Consider the following 20,670-nt stretch of genomic DNA (forward strand, 5'->3'; position numbering starts at 1 on the left):
ATGGCAGGTGAGCACTCTGCCTGCTGAGTCACCGTGGACCACCCTTATCCTATGAATAATTTTAAGTGGCATATAAACAGTTTTTTAATTTTTTAATGTGAAAGAGACAAGAACTATATTTTAAAGGAAGCTTCAAGAGCAGCAAAACAAATTATTCATTCAGTAGATGCTACTAAAATAATTACTACTATTTTTCATAAAATTGGCTGAGGAGAAGAAACACAGGTATCTGAAATTCTTTGAAAAACAAGTGATACTATATAGATTTGTAGAAAGAACATTTTCTTCCCATTAAAATTTATATGAAATATTTCATGCATATACATGACTTCTGATACCTTAACATGTATCAAACTTTTCATATATGCATGTGCACACATATACAATCAGAAAAGTTAAAAAATACTTGAAAGCATCTTAAAATAATACAAACACCCTATGCCCTACTAGCAAAAGCAATCTCTCCTGCTTCCTCAGTAATATCATCACATGGCTACATTCAATGCTGTAACCCCATTCTCAAGTTTGAGACAATGAAAATCAAATTGAACACATTCTGGCCCATATGAGAATTGTAGAGGACAACTAAGTAATACTCAGAAACAGATATCGTTTTGAACAAAAGATAAAAGTAAATCGCACATGTAGGAGCAATTTTTTTATTCAATTTATATTTATTGAGTGCTGTTATAATCCAAGCACTATTACAGCTACTGGAGATAAAAATACAAATGAGAAAAATAAAATTCACCCTTCAAGAAGGTATCAATCTAATGCACAAAACAGTTTAGTTTAGTGCATTAAAAGGTTAAATATAATTTGATAAATGCCATAGTATGTACAAAGTATGGATGAAAAGTAGAAAGAAAGACACTGAGAATAGCAAACAGAAAGCTTTGCAGAGAAATAGTTTGCTGGGAACTTAGAAACGACAGGAATTGTCATGCAGACATGAGAGGCAGGGAAAGGAAAGATACTCTTCTATTGGCAAAAGAGTAAAGACTCAGAGAAAGACTTTGACAAGTTCAGGGACCTGCAGAGAGTTTATATTTGTGGAACAGAAGAGTGTGTATGATGGCATAGAAAAGATAATGTAACAGTAATATTCGGGGCCAAAATCATATACCCCATGAGAGCCTGAGGAGAAGCTAGAGTTTATTCTCTGGGTCAGTTTTCCTCAAATACTGTAGGGTATGTGATGTGTGTGTGTGTGTGTGTGTTGTTTGAAGGGAAGCAATTCTTATAGATACTCAGAATTGACATAAAATAATTTCGTTTTTTAACATAATTTAACATATAAAAATATAAAACTGGGTAGGTAGAAAAGCTTAAAATTGTTCCTTTTCTACTGGGCAAAATATGACCTGGCCGGGTGAGCGCTGTTGTTGTTTTTTTTTAAAACACATAATTGAAACTAAAAAAGATAATATTCTTTGGCAGTTCAACAGAAAGTTAAAGTAACCATTACTAGGTATCAGACATGTGGTTATGCCTCAAATAGTTCCCGTTCTCAATTCACATAGCCACTTGGTTGATCTCCTTAAAATACAAATTCAAGTCTTCATTCCTTTCCTTAAACCTATAAATGGCTCTCAGTTCTTTCAGAATAAAGTTCTTTCCACAGTCCCTAAGGCCCCATTTTTGCTTGATTCTTCAGTGTCTTCTCATACCCCTCTCCCATATCTATCGTTCTCCAGTCACACTGGCCTAATTTAAATTCCTTAAATATGTCAGGACTTCCCTGATGCAAGGCTTCTGCCGGAAGACTCGTTCCTTCTCCCCTGGCACGGCAGGTCACTCGCATTTTACTAGTCTCATTTCAGATGCCACCTCTTCCGAGAAACTTTCCCCAGACCACTCCTTCTAAAATGCCCCCTCAATCCCAGCATCATTTATATGCCATCATTATCTCCTTGCTTATTTCTTCACAGCATTTTTCATAACCAGAAGTTATCTTTTCATTTGTCTGATTAGTTGTTGTCTGTTTCTGTTATGAAGACATGTCCATCAAGGGCAGTGATTTTGGCTTGCCTTGGACACTCGTTAAGTATTTGTTGAGTTGATGAATATAATAAATATAAAGTACTAATAAAGAAAGCGAAGCAGTAGGAAATTCTGTTTCAGGAAGAAGTTGTGTAAAGTAACCATAAATTCATTCATGCTAACAAAGAACAAGTATATTGAGCTCGTGAAGTATAAGATAAGAGGAAATTATCAATATTTAACCCTAGATTATTTTTAATTAGATCTAATTTCTCTATATCCTTAAATTTTTATGCTAATACTAGAACTATAAACTATATTCTCTTTGCTTAGTCCACTCCATGTAAACTAGACGGTGAGCAAACTAGAAATATGCTAGAAGGACTAGGAAAGAGAAGAGAACCAGGGTCCAAATGTGGAAAGTAGAAAATATTTAGCTCTGTCTTTTTTGTGCCCTGAAGATACCCAGATATATTTAAGTGGAAAAGAAATATAATAATCAGAAAAATATTCCAATAAATATGTCAGGGTTATGTTTCCTACTTAGGAAACTTAAACCTTAGAGTTAAGACAAATGAGATAAAAAAAATATATTAAGGTCTTTGCCTTGTGTTTTTTCAGATCTACATTTTAAATAAACGAACCAGAACACAATCATCAACTTCATTATCCTTAGTGTTATGTTCTTAATTGGACATTCTTTTTAAAGTTTCAGAGTGTTATAATTGATTTTATCTCATTTGAGGAGTAGTATCATTTAATGGAAATAGCCTGGGCTTTGGAGGTAAGCCAGTTTGGTTTCAGGGTGAATATACCTGCAGCAGAATTTAGATGAGGCGGTGTCTGAAAAGCACTTGACAGTGCCTTGTACACAGGAGGTGCTTAAAATGATGGCAACCTTGCTCTCTGAGCCGGACGTTTGTATCTTCTCATGCCCACATTACAGATGGGCAAAATGAGGTTAAGATGGATGAGGAGACTGGCCATTGCATCAATGGTTTACTACTATTGAATGTCAGATTCAGGCGCAGAGTTCAAATTTTTGCCTTCTAGATGAGGCCCTTTCAAGTACACCACATCACACTTGATCATGCATAATGAAGTAAAAAATGCAAGAATGTAAAAGGGAGAGGAATATTTGACTCTGTTAATCAATAGGATGCTTTTTTTTTGCTGATTGTTAATTGAATCCATGTTGAGACTTTCTGGGACAAGGTCCTAATTGATCATGTGTCTATCAGCCGGTTGGGGTGAGGCGGGATGTGAATGGTGTTGCTATTTCAGAGGTTAGTGGGAATGACAGTGAAGGCAGACGGTTTTCTTTCTTGAGAATGAGGGAAGTTTCATTTCCTCCACTTCTTTTCATATCGAATAAAAATTACCTTATGTTTTACTGTACTTATTCTGTTTATATTTACATGTAAACATTTTTATATAACAAATCTGTTTTAAAAACATCCTCCTATAGAGATATCTGAATAGAGAATCGTATTTCTAATCAAGAATATTTCTTCTGTAAAAATATCTTTTAAAAACATACGAATCTTGAGAGGTAAAAAATCACTAAGTAAAAAGTTACTTTCTGTGAATGGATGCTTACGTAAATGAACCCTGAGCACTGTTAAACTTAGAATCTTATCGTTTTCTTTCTGCTGTTAAAAGTTTCATTTCAGGGTGGGCCGCGGTGGCTCAGCGGGCAAAGTGCTTGCCTGCTATGCCGGAGGACCTCGGTTCGATTCCCGGCCCCAGCCCATGTAACAAAAACGGAGAAACAGAATACAATAAAACAAGAAAATGTTTAAAAATGTTTCCCTTTCTTCCTTCTATCCTTCCTTCCTTCTCTCTGTCTTTCCTTTAAAAAAAAAAAAAAAAAAAAAAAAAAGTTTCATTTCAGCCACAACAAAATGGCCTGTGTTTTCTCCATTTAAGAATATTAGCGTTATGGGGCAGTTTGAGTTTTTGGTGGCTTTGTGTTTTCTTACATCTAAAAGCTTCTTCAAGACATGTTTTTAACGTCCTACTGATCAGAGTCCTGCTAATACACAGCAATTTTACTCACTGCTGGAGGTGAGCTAACTAGATGATTACTGATTATTCTGTTCTTAAGTTTAGATGAGAAGTTCTGAGTCACTGTAGCCACATGTGGAATTTTTGATTAGTTTGAATATTGTTTTAAATGAAGCTTGTAAGTTTGGGGGGCAAGTGGGTACAATATCCACTCTCTCTCTGAGTATTTACAGCAGGGTTATCAGAAGAGTCACCTTCAGCCCAACCCTTCATTCTCACTGGGTATTTCTTTAGTTGATGCCTAGAAAAGATGGGAGAGAACAATTATGGCAATTCATTTCATATGTGTATAGATTTTTAAAAATATTCAAACAGTAGTATTCTCATGAGAAATAAATTACTCTTACTCTTAATTGTCAATGCAAAGAAAACATAATGGCAAGCATTTCAGTAAAACATTTGTGTCAAGAGTAAAAAACAAAAAGAAAATTTAATAATTAAGACCTTGACTTAGAATTAAAACCTGTTTAAATACCAATGGAGAAATGAAAAAGAAACTACATGTGGATGCACACACACACACACACACACTTACACACACAATTTTGACATCATTTTTGAGCTAATGCCATTAATAAAAGGGATATTTTGAAAGATCCTTTGTTTATGTACTGGTGACACCTTTTCTAATTACTCAATAAATAGTATTAATTTTGAGATTATTTTACAGTACTGATAATCATTCTTATTATTTGGCTAAATTGACCACTTACTAAATTTAACAAGAGACAAATGCATTGCAAATAGTGGACCCAGTTGTTCAAGCAGATTTGATGCATAAAACCAAAATTGGGTGAAAGGGAATAAATGGAGATATATTTTTATTTTTAGAGGTCGTACTGAGTATAATTATTAGCTAATTCATTTCATAAGATGCTATTTGTAGTTCAGATGTAGGAAATAATTAAATCCTTCTGTTTTCCTAAAAGCAATTATCCCTTTAGTCCAAAAAACTGATTGATGATGGATTCTCGCTTCAAAGTGGAAAACTACAGTAATTCATATTTGTATTTGAAATTCAAACACATCACTGCTTAGTGACCATTAATATCTTAGTGATATTAAGAATAACTTAAGTCCAAATAATAATAATGGTTTTGCTCCAGGAGCAATAAAATTTCCATCATGCAAACATATAGCCATAAACTTTAATTAATGCTAATATCTGTATTGTCAATCCTAATCCCTGAGGCAAAATCAGAGATGTGATTTCCATATTGCATCTATTTGGCATTGCCCAGCTGCCTTGAAATAAGTCTCAAAAACACGTATTTATTATATGGATTGTTTATTTTGCTTTCTTTTGTAATATTTTGAAGACAGAGGACTATAATAATGAGATTAATTAAGCATTAGTCTTACTGGTATACATGTGGTATAGTGATAAAATAAGAAGATGTTGTGATGCCAATTATGTTATCCGATGTCACTGTATAGCCGTGTCATCTATTTTGCTCCACAACTGGGTTGTAAACTTTATTTACAAATAAAGTTTTTTTTCAAGTATTTGTTTCATTATCTGTCCCTAAGTTATAGCCCATGTATTAGCTTCTTAATCTTATTTCAATATACATCTTGAAATTTTCCTAAACTATATTCCAGATATTAAATTGTATCACATCAGTCCAGCTCATAGATTTCTCACAGTGTTTCTAGAAATAAGCAAGTACCCTCCATATCCCCAGACTTAAAAGCGTGAGCATATTCAATTCTGATTTGGTTAACGAGTGAAGCTTTTGAGTAACTGACAGGAGAGCAGTTTACATTCAATATAATGAGTAGAGCACAGTGACACAGCTGCTACTTTCAAATTGTGGGACATTAATGGAAAAAAGCCTAATACTTCTTTCAGAGCCTTTGTTATAGGCAAGGATAAGTCTTGTTTCTGCAAAGATAAGTTCTGTGTTGGAAAGAAAGCTGCATTGTTTCTTGTTATTAATAGTTGTAATTTATAGAAATGAAGCTAATAATGCCATTTAACAGAATCACTCTTTTTTTTAATTTAAATCAGCAAGAATATATACATATATGCTAGAGAAGCCGCGGCTTGTTTCACAGCCTCTCAGCCAGAGCAATTTTCTCATCTTCTACTTGTTGATGGATGGGTTATCTGCTGAAGAAAAATATGGACTGCACCTTAGTAATTTATCTGCACATCGGTAAGTGACTAAGTATTTTCTAACAGAAATGCTTGCAAAGTGTGATTGCAATTTATTGACCTTAAATTTTCCTTCTTTTTTTTTTAACAGAGAAGAAATGATTACTAAAAAAAGATAGTTAGATACTGTCAGGTTAGACCCATTCATGTAACTTTGTTATAACTATTTATTGATTGCTTATGTGGATTTTTGTATTTGTGTAGAAATTATATTTTCATTTTCCTTATTTTTGTATCAGGCACAAATATTAGTTTATGGGGTGCAAGGGTAGTTTAGTGGTAGAATTCTCACCTGCCATGCAGGAGAACAAAGTTCGATTCACAGACCATGCATTTCCCAAACAAACAAACATTCGACAAATGGTGCTGCAATAATGGGATACATGGAAAAATAATGAAATGTGATTGCGCCATGACTAACACAATACAGCATACAGAATATATATATATATACACGCACACAAAAGATTAGTTTGTTTATAATCTTTTCTATTCCTTCTGGTTAATTTGGATTTAACATTAGTTATGCATGCCCAATCTTTTTCAGTCTTTTGAAATAACAGGAAATATTAGTTGAGTAATTATTATTCATTAATAACAGATGAGGTTATATAATGGTTTAAGACGAAAACATGACAAAAGGGCTGATTTTCTGCTTAAGAGGCAGAAATAATTTGTGTGAAAATTAGAATGTTGGCGGTAAGGGTCTGTAAAGGTGGTGAGCTGAAGAATGTTTTCTCATTTGTGCATATCCTCCAACAGCCTGTTCTAATGTGTCTCCCTACAAGGATTGATCCAGATTGGGGTTGGGATGAGAAACAAAATCAGGGATAAAGGAATTAAACACCATGCAGAAGAGAAGTTGCATGGGAGAAGGAAGAAAGAGAGAATGGGCAGGCTTAGCCAAACCCACTAATAAACTGAATGCCGAGGTGGAGAGAAGTCTACTCTAGAAGATGGTAGGGATATATATATATTCTTCAGACTTCTGTATAGTTTATTGGGTGTTTGTTATAAGATCCAAAAATAATTATGTGAGTTTACTTAATTTTAAGCGAGCTTTTGTGAGAAAGATTAAAGAATACAACAGGGAAAAAAAAAGAAACAGGCAGGGGGTTGAGGGTTGCTCCATTTACCTACTTACAGCCAAGACTGTGCTTAAGCCCCAGGGCGGTGGTTGAGAAAACAGAAGTTTGGAGGCAGTATCCTCACGCCACCCCTGTTGGGCATGCTCACAGGCTTGCTTAGACATGTAGAAAGCTATTTACACAGATCCTCTCTAGTTTGCTGTGTTGATTCAAAAGAAGAGACCGTGTTCTAGTGGAGACACATAATACATAGGTTAATAGTAGTGGAAAGTGATGTCATGAAAATTAAATCAGGGTTAGATGGTGGTGGGTGTAGGTTAATTGGGGATGTCTTCTTTCTGATGATGATGGATAAACAGAACCTGAAAGAGCCAATCAGAGGTATGGTGTAGTGTTTTTAAGCCAGGTGGAACAAGTACAGGGGCTCCAAACAAGCCTAATGTTTGAGGGAAAACAAGAAGACTAGTAGGTGTAACCAGAGCTGCCTGAATAAGAGGGAGAAGAATAGAGATACAATGAAAAGGACAGTCATCGTCAGAAATTTGGGTTTTATTCAGAGTTTCATTTGAAGCCATTGGAAGGTTTTGAGTATGGGAGGGGCATGAATCAATTTCCATTTTAAAGATGGCTCTATATCTGTGAGGAGTTAAGCAACTCTATGGTAGTCAAGAAGTAATGATGGAATTGATAAGGATAGTAGCAGTGGAGATGGTAAAGTATGGTAAGATTCAGGTTATGTTCTGAAAATTGGGAGGACAGGATTTGTGGATGGATTGAACATGGGATGTGAACAGATGGCAGAAGGCATGAAAGAGTCCTATGGCAGTACCTGTGCAGTACAGGGTTTCATTTACACAGAAAGTCTAGTAGGAAAGCGGGTGTGTTTGAGGAGGAGGTGTAGCCGGAGAATCACCTGTGCTGTTTTTCCAGGTTAACGTTGAGAAGCCTAGAGAACAAACTAGAGATGTCAAGTAAACAGTTGGAGGATCAGGGATTGGAGAAGTGACAGGATAGCCTCTGTCCTCTCCATGGCTCTGAGGAGTGAATGATGGTGGATGATAGAGTTAGGAGAAGGAAATTAACTGGCAGTGTCGTGACTTGCCATTATATTATTGATCACTAGCATCAAATTTCAGTGAAAATAATTCAGTCTAGGAGTGCAGATATAGTTTCTCATGTTGAATAATCAAAAGGTTGAAGAGGCCTTATCAAAATGGTGTTTTACCTGAAGTTGAAAACCTCAACTACAAAAAAAATGCAGGAGAAAAGACTCCACTAATTTGAAGTATGGTAGTCCATGGTCCATGTAAACTTAATAAAAAGTAGATATTCCAAGCTGATAGGACATGAAAATGTTTTCTATCAAATTCCCTCATTTTATAAACAAGGTGATCAGAGCTAGGGCCACAGAGAAGCTTGTGTTGAAATGTTATATAAAAGTGGTATTGCTAAACTCATTACCTGGAATTAATTTTTTTTTATTTATTTTTCTACATAGAACATCTCTAATTGCATACTGATAATCCCTAGGAAGGACATATTAAGCATCTTGGGATATTTAGGGGTAACTTGTGGGGAAGAAAAGTCTTTTGTTACTCCTGTGTTCTCAATCTTTCTTACAAGCAAGAATCCAAAGCTTATAGCAGATGATCGGTTTAGAGTGTGTGTGTGTGTGCATGCATGCTTACATTACTGACATAAAGTCACTGAAGAACGAAAAGCAACAATCCATCTACCATTTGCATTCTTAGTCGGTGGTTTGGACAAATTTTTTGAACTGTGTGAGTGTGTGGGAGAAAACAAGGATTCCTTTATTGAACTCTAGTTCAAGCAATCATTTCTCTCTTTGCAAAAGAGTTTTGAATCATTTAGGATATTTAGAAAGTTAAACAGTGAGGAGGTGCTTTGTCTGAAGTTGCAACAGGAAAGAGTTCAGCAAAATTCTGAATAATGCAGTTCCCTTGAACAAAGCAGTTATTTTATTCAAAAGTATTATGAATATCTAATAAGGGCAAAAGAATACTTCCCAATAAAAACATATACCACAATTCCAGCCTCTTAAAAGTTTCAGTTGGAACATTTGTACAGTGACAATTCTACTCCAAAGTTTTCTTTAATAATAGCACTGTTTTTTTTATGCTATAATGTATTATTAAATTGTTGTGATTCTTATCGTGTGGGTCTTCTCACAATTATAGTATTGATTAATCTCACTTTTACAATGTTGGTGAGATTTGAGGCACTCCTATTGGTATGAGAGTTGAATTAGAGTTGGTATCTGCTCTTTGTTTAGCAATCATATAAAGTACCATCATTCTGAAAATCCTATGGGTTATTTAAAATCAGAAGTATAGCCTTGCATCATTTTGGTGCTGAATTTGCTACCTTTATAGCCTTTCACAAGTTAATGACCTCTCTAAACCTTCTTCTTAAAATCAATACTCAGAGGTAAAGGAAATAGTATTTTGTAAAATGCTGAATCCCATTCTCAGCAGATAGTAGGCACTCAACAGTTAGCTAATGTTATTATAATTGCATGTATTTATCTTATTTTTTAAAAAAGATGTTGAACCACTTAACTATTAAATAGATCAAAACAGTCTATGAATTATCATCAGAATATCCCTTTGTTTTTTGACTCATTTCACAGTGCCACTTGAATGAGTGAATTTTGATGATGTTGAGTCTTAAAGCAAAAGCTACCAAAAATTTGCAAATCTGTTTCTCTTTCTTTAAGCTACATGAAACACAATAAACAATATAACAGTGGCTATGACCAAAAGGCATAATAAAATTTTATCCAATGTTCTTTTGTGATTAAAACTCCAACAAAGAAGAAAACATTGCTGAAACTAATGCTTTTTAAATTAGTTTTCAATTTTTGACCCTGACTTTGGTACTATAATTTTTCAAGGAATCATGTGATAATTTATGAAGGTTTATTTCAGCATTAAAATGTACCTGAAAATTTAGAATACATTCCTTTTTGTAATATTAGAACAATTTCCACCACAAGAAAGAAGCATTCTTGCATAAGTAAACTATCACATACAAATGGTATATGTATATATAAGTACAGCCCCTGTGGCTTAACTGCATGAAAGCAATATTTACAACTCTTTGCATAAGCAGCTTCCTGCACAAATTATTGAAACAACAACAAAAAACGAAGAGAAAAGTCTCTAGATCTCTAAATCTCTAACATTTTGAACTGTGGCACTAAGATTAAAATTATCTACACTTCCCACAAGATGGCACTCTTTCCACAAAGTTGGAGTCGAACCAAAAAAAAAGAAAACAAGAGCTCATCACTAGAGGAGGAATCTTTTTAATGGTTCTTCCTATGATTTACTTCTTTTTTTCCTGAATGTTTGTTTTTTTAACTTTTATTTCATTTTTTTTTCCTTTTTCTGTGTAATACTAACTTTACATCTGGGGAGTGCATGTAACTTATATTCATGGAAATTGAGATTTAATGAAAATAAAAATAGTTATGCATTGCTTCTCTTCACCATCCCTTAAATACCTTTTTAAGTTTAATCCCAGTACAGTTGGGCTCTTAAATCCAAAGAAGTTATTCCTAATCTCCCTTCATATTGATTAATGATGGAAACAATTGTAGTGCTGCGTAATAACATTTTTCAGTAAAGGTCAGATTTTGAATTATAAACTGAAAGCAAGCAATAGTTTAATTCGGAGTGTTTGACCTGTTTCTAACCTTGTGCGTTAGTGAAAGGAAACTCTGACTCACCAAGAATTTGAACTTGTGATCGCTGCCTAAGAGTACACCTGTCACAGCAGATGCCTGTGGCAATTAACTATCACAGAAAGTTCGTTTTTTTTTTTTTTTGCTAAGGGTTTATTATGAACATTGGACTTAATCTAAGAACGTTTCACATAACAGAAAATGAGGTAAGATTAAACAAATATTAATTTGAGGGTTATTCTTAATAATTTTTTTATACAATAAAATGTTTACTTGACCATACATGTTAGGCAAGCCAGGCTTGAAGGTGGTCCCCAGGACAAAGGTTCAAGTCAGGAGGTACTTTTAGTTCATTTCTAATGGACTCTTATTAATAATTGAAATGATCATAATTGTCATAAGGACAAATCATGGACAAAACATATGCCCAGCACTGTTCTTAGCATCCAATTCCCATATCTCATTAATCCTAAACCGACCCTAAGCAGAGGGTACACAATTTTATCTTCCTTGTAATGCCAAGGGATCACAACTGAGAGGGGTCAGGGAGGAGGCTAAGTAATGCATCCATGTCCTGCTCTTAGCCTTAATCCTACATTGTTATCACAACAATGCTATGTACAAATTGGCCATCACTGTCCTTATATCCTACGTCAAGGTTTTTAAAGAAAATGTAAGGGAAAGTGCAAGGTCAAAGTCTTGCTTAAATGAATTAACTTACAGAGTTTGTCACTTCTAACGACCATGAAAGGCAATTCTTGCTCATTTCTTTATCCAGTAGCATAATAAAAATTCTGAAACTAAATATCTTTTATTATCTTAGCTGAAAGTTATGTTATTGAAATTACAGGATGAATTGGATCATCTCTGTAAAATGGGTTAGTTACAAATTTCAGTTACAAAATATAGTTAGGGTAACTGACTTTCTTACTTCCTTACGTTTTGGAACTTTCCAGAAGAAGAGCGGAAGAAAAGACATACGTATCAGGCGGTATGCTCTGCCTCTTCAAAGATTATTTTAGCTACTCTTCAAAATCCTACAGAAGAGTTATTAATATCCTAATTATATTAATAATAAATCTGAAGCACAGATATGTAACTTAGTCAAGGATATTTAGTAAATGAAAAATCCAGATTCCAAACCCATATTTGGCTTTAAAGTTCATCAGAACTCTTTGATTGCTAGTATCAGATACCCAGCTCTAACACACTTCAGGGTGGCTCACATAACCGGAAAGGGCAAAGGTAGGCCTGGCCACAAGGAAATCCAGGAATTCAAATGTCACCACTACTTCTCTCTCTCTCTCTCTCTCTCTCTCTCTCTCTCTCTCTCTCTCTCTCTCTCTCTCTCTCTCTCACACACACACACACACACACACACACACACACACCTTTTTTCTTTCCCATATGATTTCCGATGTTTAGGGTAACATAACCGCAGCAACCTTAGATTTCCACAATTTAGAAGCTCTAGAGAGAAATCAGTGTTTTTCTCCCAAGAAGTGATCTGAGTGGTTTAGGTCACAGACTCATCCCTGGACCCTGTGTCAAGGGGAGAGGGTAGTATGGTTGGAGCTTGAGAAGGAAGTAGGGGTTACTTAACTTAAGAAGGGAAGAAAGGGAATTGGGCGCAAACAAGCAAATAGCCACACAAAGCCATGTTCTCACTACTATATTATGCTTCAGCCACCAGGCTAATTCCCAGCTGCCCTGAGGGAATAGTAACCCAGGTGTCAGAATGTCATTGGGGGAAACCTTGGGAACAGACACAATTCTTCCACTCTCTACTGAGTGACTTTGACCAAATTTAAAACTGATTTTTCAACTAGCTGGCTCAAATAGCCATCCATATACAGGACCAATAATGTAAAATTATTTGTGAGTGCTATAAACAAAGACTGTAATATATTTCCACATAATTTCTATTTTATTGATATTACACCCAAGATACTTGTGTGGTTAAAACAACACTTTGAGCCACACAATCCATAGTATTATTAAGTTACTAATATGTAAGAATTTTGACCCAAAATTCTGTGTTTATCTGAATATACCAAAAAATATTCAGATCTCTACATTATCTTTAAATTGGTGACATTTATTACTTTCGTTATTGGTGGTAGTGTTGTTGATGCTATTTTAATACTTTTGAAAATAATAATAGCTATAATTTACTGACCATTTTCCACAGATTTCCTCTGTCTTCAAATCTCTGGTAATAGTAACATCATTCGTGCAATCGCATGTAAGTAAACCTACTCACACATATGTTTATACACAGAAAATCAACCAAGTACTGCCTTTAGGACTATGTTAAACATTTCATTAATGTTTATCCAGGTACTAGGCTAAGAAATTGCTTAGCTTATCTTATTTAATTCTTTTAATAATCCTGTGAGGTACGTAACAAGATCATGCCTGTTTTATGGATGAGAAAACTGAAACCTAGAGGTTAAATAACCCCCCAAGTCACCCAGGAAACGAATTAGGGAATGATAATTTCAAACCCTCGTGGTCTGTCTCCAGATGTCACGTGCTTAACCCTCTGCCCATTTGGGACGAGTAACGGGCAGCCCTTCCATCTATAAACTTTCTTTTGCTCTTCTGACATAGAAACATTTAAGGTCAGTGCCAGGCAGTCATGATTTGGAGAAAAAGTTGAAAATTTGCATCTTCCCAATATATTCAGACTAGTAAACTCTTATCAGAATTTTGTTTCTAGTCCTTAAAACTCTTAATTTAATTTTGTCCGTTTTCTAGTCACCACTGTAAAAGAAGATTTCATGATCGTCAAATTTTCTCACATCTTCATCCTTTAAATGCGATGAAGGACCAAGGACTGTCTGAAACTCCTTTTGCTTACATTTCAGCTTTCCCTGGCCAGGCCTTGCCTACTTGAGTTCTCTTCACTGCACAGCATCCTAGCTGCTTGCCTCTTCAATCCCACCTTTTACACTCACATCAGATTAACATTTGTCAAATCCAATTTAACTATAAAACATCTTAGCTCAGAAACCACTAAATACCGCCTTTCTGTCATATTAAAGAAAAAACCTCTAAGAGTTTAGAGGAACAGATGGCTAACATGTTCTTTGAAATTGTCCCCATCAGAGTCTCAGTAGTGCTTTAGCTAGAGTTGGCTATAAGTCAAGTGAAATCCTGGGTTTTGGGGGACTACATTAAATGCTGTTTTTCACTGTTGTTGGGTTGAAGAACATAAATTCTTTAGAGACAAGATGGCCAAGCAGCACATTTAGCTTTCTGTTATGAAAATAGAAAGCTATCTTGTATTAGGGGAGAGCTTGATGGAGTGTGAAGATTGTGGATTTTAGACTGACACATCTGAATTTGAGTCTCCTCCCTTATTTTCTGTGTAATCTTCAGTAATTTACTTAAACTCTCTGAGCCTCCATTTCCTAGATGTCATAACACATTCTCAGGTTTAAATATGAGTAAATAAAGTTATGAATTTAGAGCCCTTTAGTACAGGTCTTCAATTGCTTATTCACAGTCCTGAAATCTGAAAATTATGAAAACCAAAAATTTAGTTATGATTCATGTGCTGATAAAGATCTGACCCAATGTAAACTCTTTTGGCAGCAAAACCTGAGCCTGAATTGATGGGAGTATATTTATAATCTTTATGTATCTCTATATTGTGACCATTTATATGGTTTTCCCTAAATTGAAGCATCTGATTAGGGATCATGGCTCAGTTACCATTGGTAGCATAAAACTTTAAATTATATATATTCTTACTTTCAGAACACATTTGACTATAAAGTTTAGGATAAGTGGTAGTGGACCTGTGAAATATCTGGCTTTTATAGACCTGAAACCATGGCAGTAATTATTTTTCTCACCAAGATCAAAACCCATCTTATTTCACAAGGCCACTAGGCAAAATGTGCACTGAAAATGAGCAGTAAATCAGCTTAGGGATCTGGACAAAACAGAGTTCTATTCATTTGCAAAATCTCTTGCTCTCTCTTTTAATTCTGTTTCTCTCTTATAACTAAGAATTATTTTATTTAATACTGAATGATGAAGAACTGTACAATATGCTAAACAGAAGCAGATTTAGTATACAACTAATTAGCTTTTCCGAAGTTTGATGCAATTTATAATTGGGATCGTGGCTCTCACAGATAAATGAATGTTGTTTTAAGAAGGGCAGCAGGCCACAGCTCAAACGTTTGCATGGTAGCTCCACTGAGTTACCATGGGACGATGTGTTCACAGTTCCACTTATTTTTGTGGGTATGTAGGCGGATGTGTACATGTGTGTATGTGTGAATATGTCTTCTCTCCAAAATCTGCTTATGTTGTTGTAGCAAATAACATCACATACTTGGAGTACTAACTTCTACCAGTCCCTCTGCACATTTATTTTAAGCCAATTTAGTTGGTGTTTCTTTCTCTCCAGTAGACTTCCAGTTTCTTGCTGTCCCAGTGGGACCCCCTGCCCCTTACCCTGGGCAGCCTCATATCACTATATCCTCTGGGCCTTTTTCTGTGTCAGGAGTGGAGTTACCATCTCCCTCTGATGTATTCTATCTCTTAGGGGCCTGCCACATGTCCACTGAGTCACCCACAACCCAGACCACATCTCCAGCCTGACACTGCCCCCTTACTGACTTCAGTGACCATTCATCCTTTCTTTTGGACATATCAGTGCTTTTTGTGTGCACTTTCCCAATGATCTCCTCAGTTTCCTTTGTAGAATGCAGAAAATACAGGCTAGAAATGGCACGGTTGAATATAAGATGCTTTCCTTTGCCCTAACAATATAACCACATGGGAGAGATGAAAATACATGAATGGCTGTTAGTAAAATCACACATGTGTAGGCCTATAAAATCAAACCCTCTACTACAGCTGACATTTAAAGGGATTATGTCCTCAATATGGGGTTACTGCTTTTTGCATTTCATGAATATTCAATGACAAATGTATGTTCGCTACTAGAAGTAGTGCAGTTTATTAGCTAAAAGCACACAGTTTATCTCAGCTGCATCTCTCCCTGACTTCATGACTTGAGAATATCATTTAACCTCTCTGCCTTACTTTCCTTATTGGAGGACCAGGACCAGCTTTAGAGGATTGAGTCCTTCAGAAGCCTGGCCCATAGTAAGCGCTGTAGAAGTCTTAGCTAGTGTAATTACGGTTATTATAGAAGGGTCTTTCCCACTGAAGTTTTTTTTTTTCTTCTATTTTTGTAAGGTCAGAGACATGTATGTAATGCTTACAGCCCTTGGCTCACGGACCCTTCCTCCATCTTCGCAGTCATCCACATTACATGTCTTTCCTATTGAAGTTTTATGAGAGTAACTGAAATATCAATTATTATTGAAAACAATAAACATTAAAGTTTTAAAATGTGTGAAATAATTGGAATCTATAAAGTCTTTCTCCTAGTTTATGTCTTTACCTCCACACAATTCTGCCCAGAGACATTCCTAAGCTTTTCTGTTTCGTATAGAAAAATAGGGACTGGACTTTGATTCATCATGTAACCATGATGAATTGTTTAAATTTAAGTAATTTAAATTTAATTGTTTTATTATTATAGAAATTAATGCAGCAATTTTGAAGAAGTGAGGGAGACAGAGAATAGACATGAAAAGAAAAGTGGAGGGGGCAAGAGACTGCAGTTGGTGTAGGTATATTGAGGAAACTTAGTCAATTTTTTCACCCAGGCCTACTGCTTATCTTCGCTTCTGTTTCCCTTTTATAATAGTAACAGATAGCACCAAGTTACTGAGAATTTTTTTTTAAATAGAAACTAAGGCAGAACTTGAACATCTCTGGAAAACTTCTTATTTCACATCTTTCCTGTGACAAAAAAAAATCAATTGTTTCAGCTTAAAATGCCAGATTAGAAAAAAAATAGAGAGATTGTCTTTAATTCTAAAACCTGTACTTATTTAATGTAAAAGGTGATGTTAATAAGATTTTGAATAAATGATTTGCTACTGACATTTGTCTCTTAAAGAAGATTCTACCACATTTAAACCAGACATACATACAAGTAAAAGAAGATGTATTTTGGAATCAATTGCATGATGTGGCTGTTTATGTAGAATTACATAATAAAACTTGTGTTTGTGTATATTTGCACACTCAGATCTAAAATTATCTTTTGCACCATGGTTAAGTCTTAGTATTTTGAACTGAATGCTGCTGTACTTATAAATCCACATCTGAATCTGAAATCATGTAGGAAGTATAATTAAAATCATAATCACCAACATTTCTTTGATACTTGATTGATGAAGGGAGCTGAGCTAAGAACTTGACACATGTCATCCTACCTTATCTACAATGCAAGCTTAAAAATAGGCTCTGCCTCGGATCGACGGTTCCCCAGGCCGCAGCGGCCAGCGACCGGAGCCCCTCCCACACACGCGGCTTCCCGGAGGGAAAGGAAAGAGTCTCCAACAGTAGTAGGGACTGAGTCCAACCTAACACCAATAGTGGCATTAATGAACAACTTCTCACTACTAAAAATAGACCCTCAGCTCAGGTAAAACTGATCAAGGTGGAAGTCACCTATTGGGCTAACTGAAAAATAGGAAAGGGGGCAAAACAGAGCCTTCTGTGGCTGTTTCTGTGGAGGCTTGGTTGCCTCTGGGCTCAGTGCTGGGATTACACAGGTTGCAACTACCCCGAACGCAGAGGCGGGCTGCTTTCAGGGCTCTCTACCACCTGAACCTTCCCTGCGGGAGGGGGGAAACGCAACTCAGGTGGAATCCCTCTCTCAAGGAATACAGATCCCAGGACTTCACAATTTGAAGTCATTAAAACCAACCTATAACCTTTCCTCTGTCTCCACCACACACCCAGCAGCGAGAGTCTTCCAAAGTTAAAGGAGCCACAACATCTTTTGCTGGTGGGACCCGCAGACAGACAAGCACCACATACTGGGCAGGATAAGAAAAACAGCCCAGAGACTTCACAGGAAAGTCTTTGAATCTGCTGGGTCCCACACTCAGGGAAATCTGATTAAATGCCCAGATGCCAGCAAAAATTAACAAATCACACCAGGAAAATTGAAGATATGGCCCACTCAAAGGAACAAACCAATAGATCAAATGAGATACAGGAGCTGAGACAACTAATTCTGAATATACAAACAGAAATGGAAAACCTCTTCAAAAACCAAATCAATAAGTTGAGGGAGGACATGAAGAAGGCATGGGATGAACAAAAAGAAGAAATGGAAAGTCTTAAAAAACAAATCACAGAACTTATGGGAATGAAAGATACAGTAGAAGAGATGAAAAAACAGTGGAAACCTACAATGGTAGATTTAAAGAGACAGAGGCTAGAATTAGTGAACTGGAGGATGGAACATCTGAAATCCTAAAAGAAACAGAAACTATAGGGAAAAGAATGGAAAAATTTGAGCAGGGGCTCAGGGAATTGAATGATAATATGAAGTGCACAAATATACGCGTTGTGGGTGTCCCAGAAGGAGAAGAGAAGGGAAAAGGAGGAGAAAAACTAATGGAAGAAATTATCACTGAAACTTTCCCAACTCTTATGAAAGACCTAAAATTACAGATCCAAGAAGTGCAGCACACCCCAAAGAGAATAGATCCAAATAGGCGTTCTCCAAGACACTTACTAGTTAGAATGTCAGAGGTCAAAGAGAAAGAGAGGATCTTGAAAGCAGCAAGAGAAAAACAATCCATCACATACAAGGGAAACCCAATAAGACTATGTGTAGATTTCTCAGAAGAAACCATGGAAGCAAGAAGACAGTGGGATGATATATTTAAATTTCTAAAAGAGAAAAACTGCCAACCAAGACTTCTATATCCAGCAAAATTGTCCTTCAAAAATGAGGGAGAAATTGAAACATTTTCAGACAAAAAGTCACTGATAGAATTTGTGACCAAGAGACCAGCTCTGCAAGAAATACTAAAGGGAGCACTAGAGTCAGATACGAAAAGACAGAAGAGAGGTATGGAGAAGAGTGTAGAAAGAAGGAAAATCAGATATGATATATATAATACAAAAGGCAAAATGGTAGAGGAAAATATTACCCAAACAGTAATAACACTAAATGTTAATGGACTGAATTCCCCAATCAAAAGACATAGACTGGCAGAATGGATTAAAAAACAGGATCCTTCTATATGCTGTCTACAGAAAACACATCTTAGACCCAAAGATAAACATAGGTTGAAAGTGAAAGGTTGGGAAAAGATATTTCATGCAAATAACAACCAGAAAAGAGCAGGAGTGGCTATACTAATATCCAACAAATTAGACTTCAAATGTAAAACAGTTAAAAGAGACAAAGAAGGACAATATCTACTAATAAAAGAAACAATTAAACAAGAAGACATAACAATCATAAATATTTACGCACCAAATCAGAATGTCCCAAAATACGTGAGGAATACACTGCAATTACTGAAAAGGGAAATAGACACATCTACCATAATTGGAGACTTCAATTCACCACTCTCATCAATGGACAGAACATCTAGACAGAGGATCAATAAAGAAACAGAGAATTTAAATATTACAATAAATGAGCTAGACTTAACAGACATTTATAGGACATTACACCCCACAACAGCAGGATACACCTTTTTCTCAAGTGCTCATGGATCATTCTCAAAGATAGACCACATGCTGGGTCACAAAGCAAGTCTCAACAAATTTAAAAAGATTGAAATCATACACAACACTTTCTCGGATCATAAAGGAATGAAGTTGGAAATCAATAGGCAGAGTGCCAGAAAATTCACAAATACGTGGAGGCTCAACAACACACTCTTAAACAATCAGTGGGTCAAGGAAGAAATTACAAGAGAAATTAGTAAATATCTCGAGGTGAATGAAAGTGAAAACACAACATATCAAAACCTATGGGACGCAGCAAAGGCAGTGCTAAGAGGGAAATTTATTGCCCTAAATGCCTATATCAGAAAAGAATAACTGGCAAAAATTTGGGAATTAACTGTCCACTTGGAAGAACTGGAGAAAGAACAGCAAACTAACCCCCAAAGCAAGCAAAAGGAAAGAAATAACAAAGATTAGAGCAGAAATAAATGAAATTGAGAACATGAAAACAATAGAGAAAATCAATAAGACCAGAAGTTGGTTCTATGAGAAAATCAACAAGATTGATGGGCCCTTAGCAAGATTGACAAAAAGAAGAAGAGAGAGAATGCAAATAAATAAGATCAGAAATGGAAGAGGAGACATAACTACTGACCTCACAGAAATAAAGGAGGTAATAACAGGATACTATGAACAACTTTATGCTAATAAATACAACAATGTAGATGAAATGGACAAGTTACTAGAAAGGCATGAACAACCAACTTTGACTCAAGAAGAAATAGATGACCTCAACAAACCAATTACAAGTAAAGAAATTGAATTACTCATCCAAAAGCTTCCCAAAAAGAAAAGTCCAGGACCAGACGGCTTCACATGTGAATTCTACCAAACATTCCAGAAAGATTTAGTACCAACTCTGCTCAAACTCTTCAAAAAAATTGAAGTGGAGGGAAAGCTACCTAATTCATTCTATGAAGCCAACATCACCCTCATACCAAAACCAGGCAAAGATATTACAAAAAAAGAAAACTACAGGCCAATCTCTCTAAGAATATAGATGCAAAAATCCTCAACAAAATTCTAGC

General features: G+C 35.7%; 1 protein-coding gene across 8 annotated transcripts in view; it reads left to right on the forward strand.

Annotated features, from left to right (window-relative positions):
* The window catches only part of MYO16 (myosin XVI), a 717,568-nt gene that overhangs the window by 404,092 nt on the left and 292,806 nt on the right, over positions 1–20,670 (forward strand). For all 8 annotated transcript variants that reach the window (XM_077158660.1, XM_077158661.1, XM_077158656.1 and 5 more), the window contains one exon: positions 6,062–6,209. In XM_077158660.1, coding sequence (XP_077014775.1) covers positions 6,062–6,209 — 148 coding nt within the window. The remainder of the gene's footprint in view (positions 1–6,061; positions 6,210–20,670) is intronic.

Source organism: Tamandua tetradactyla, chromosome 4, assembly GCF_023851605.1.
Source record: "Tamandua tetradactyla isolate mTamTet1 chromosome 4, mTamTet1.pri, whole genome shotgun sequence".
In the NCBI taxonomy this organism is placed as follows: Eukaryota; Metazoa; Chordata; class Mammalia; order Pilosa; family Myrmecophagidae; genus Tamandua; species Tamandua tetradactyla.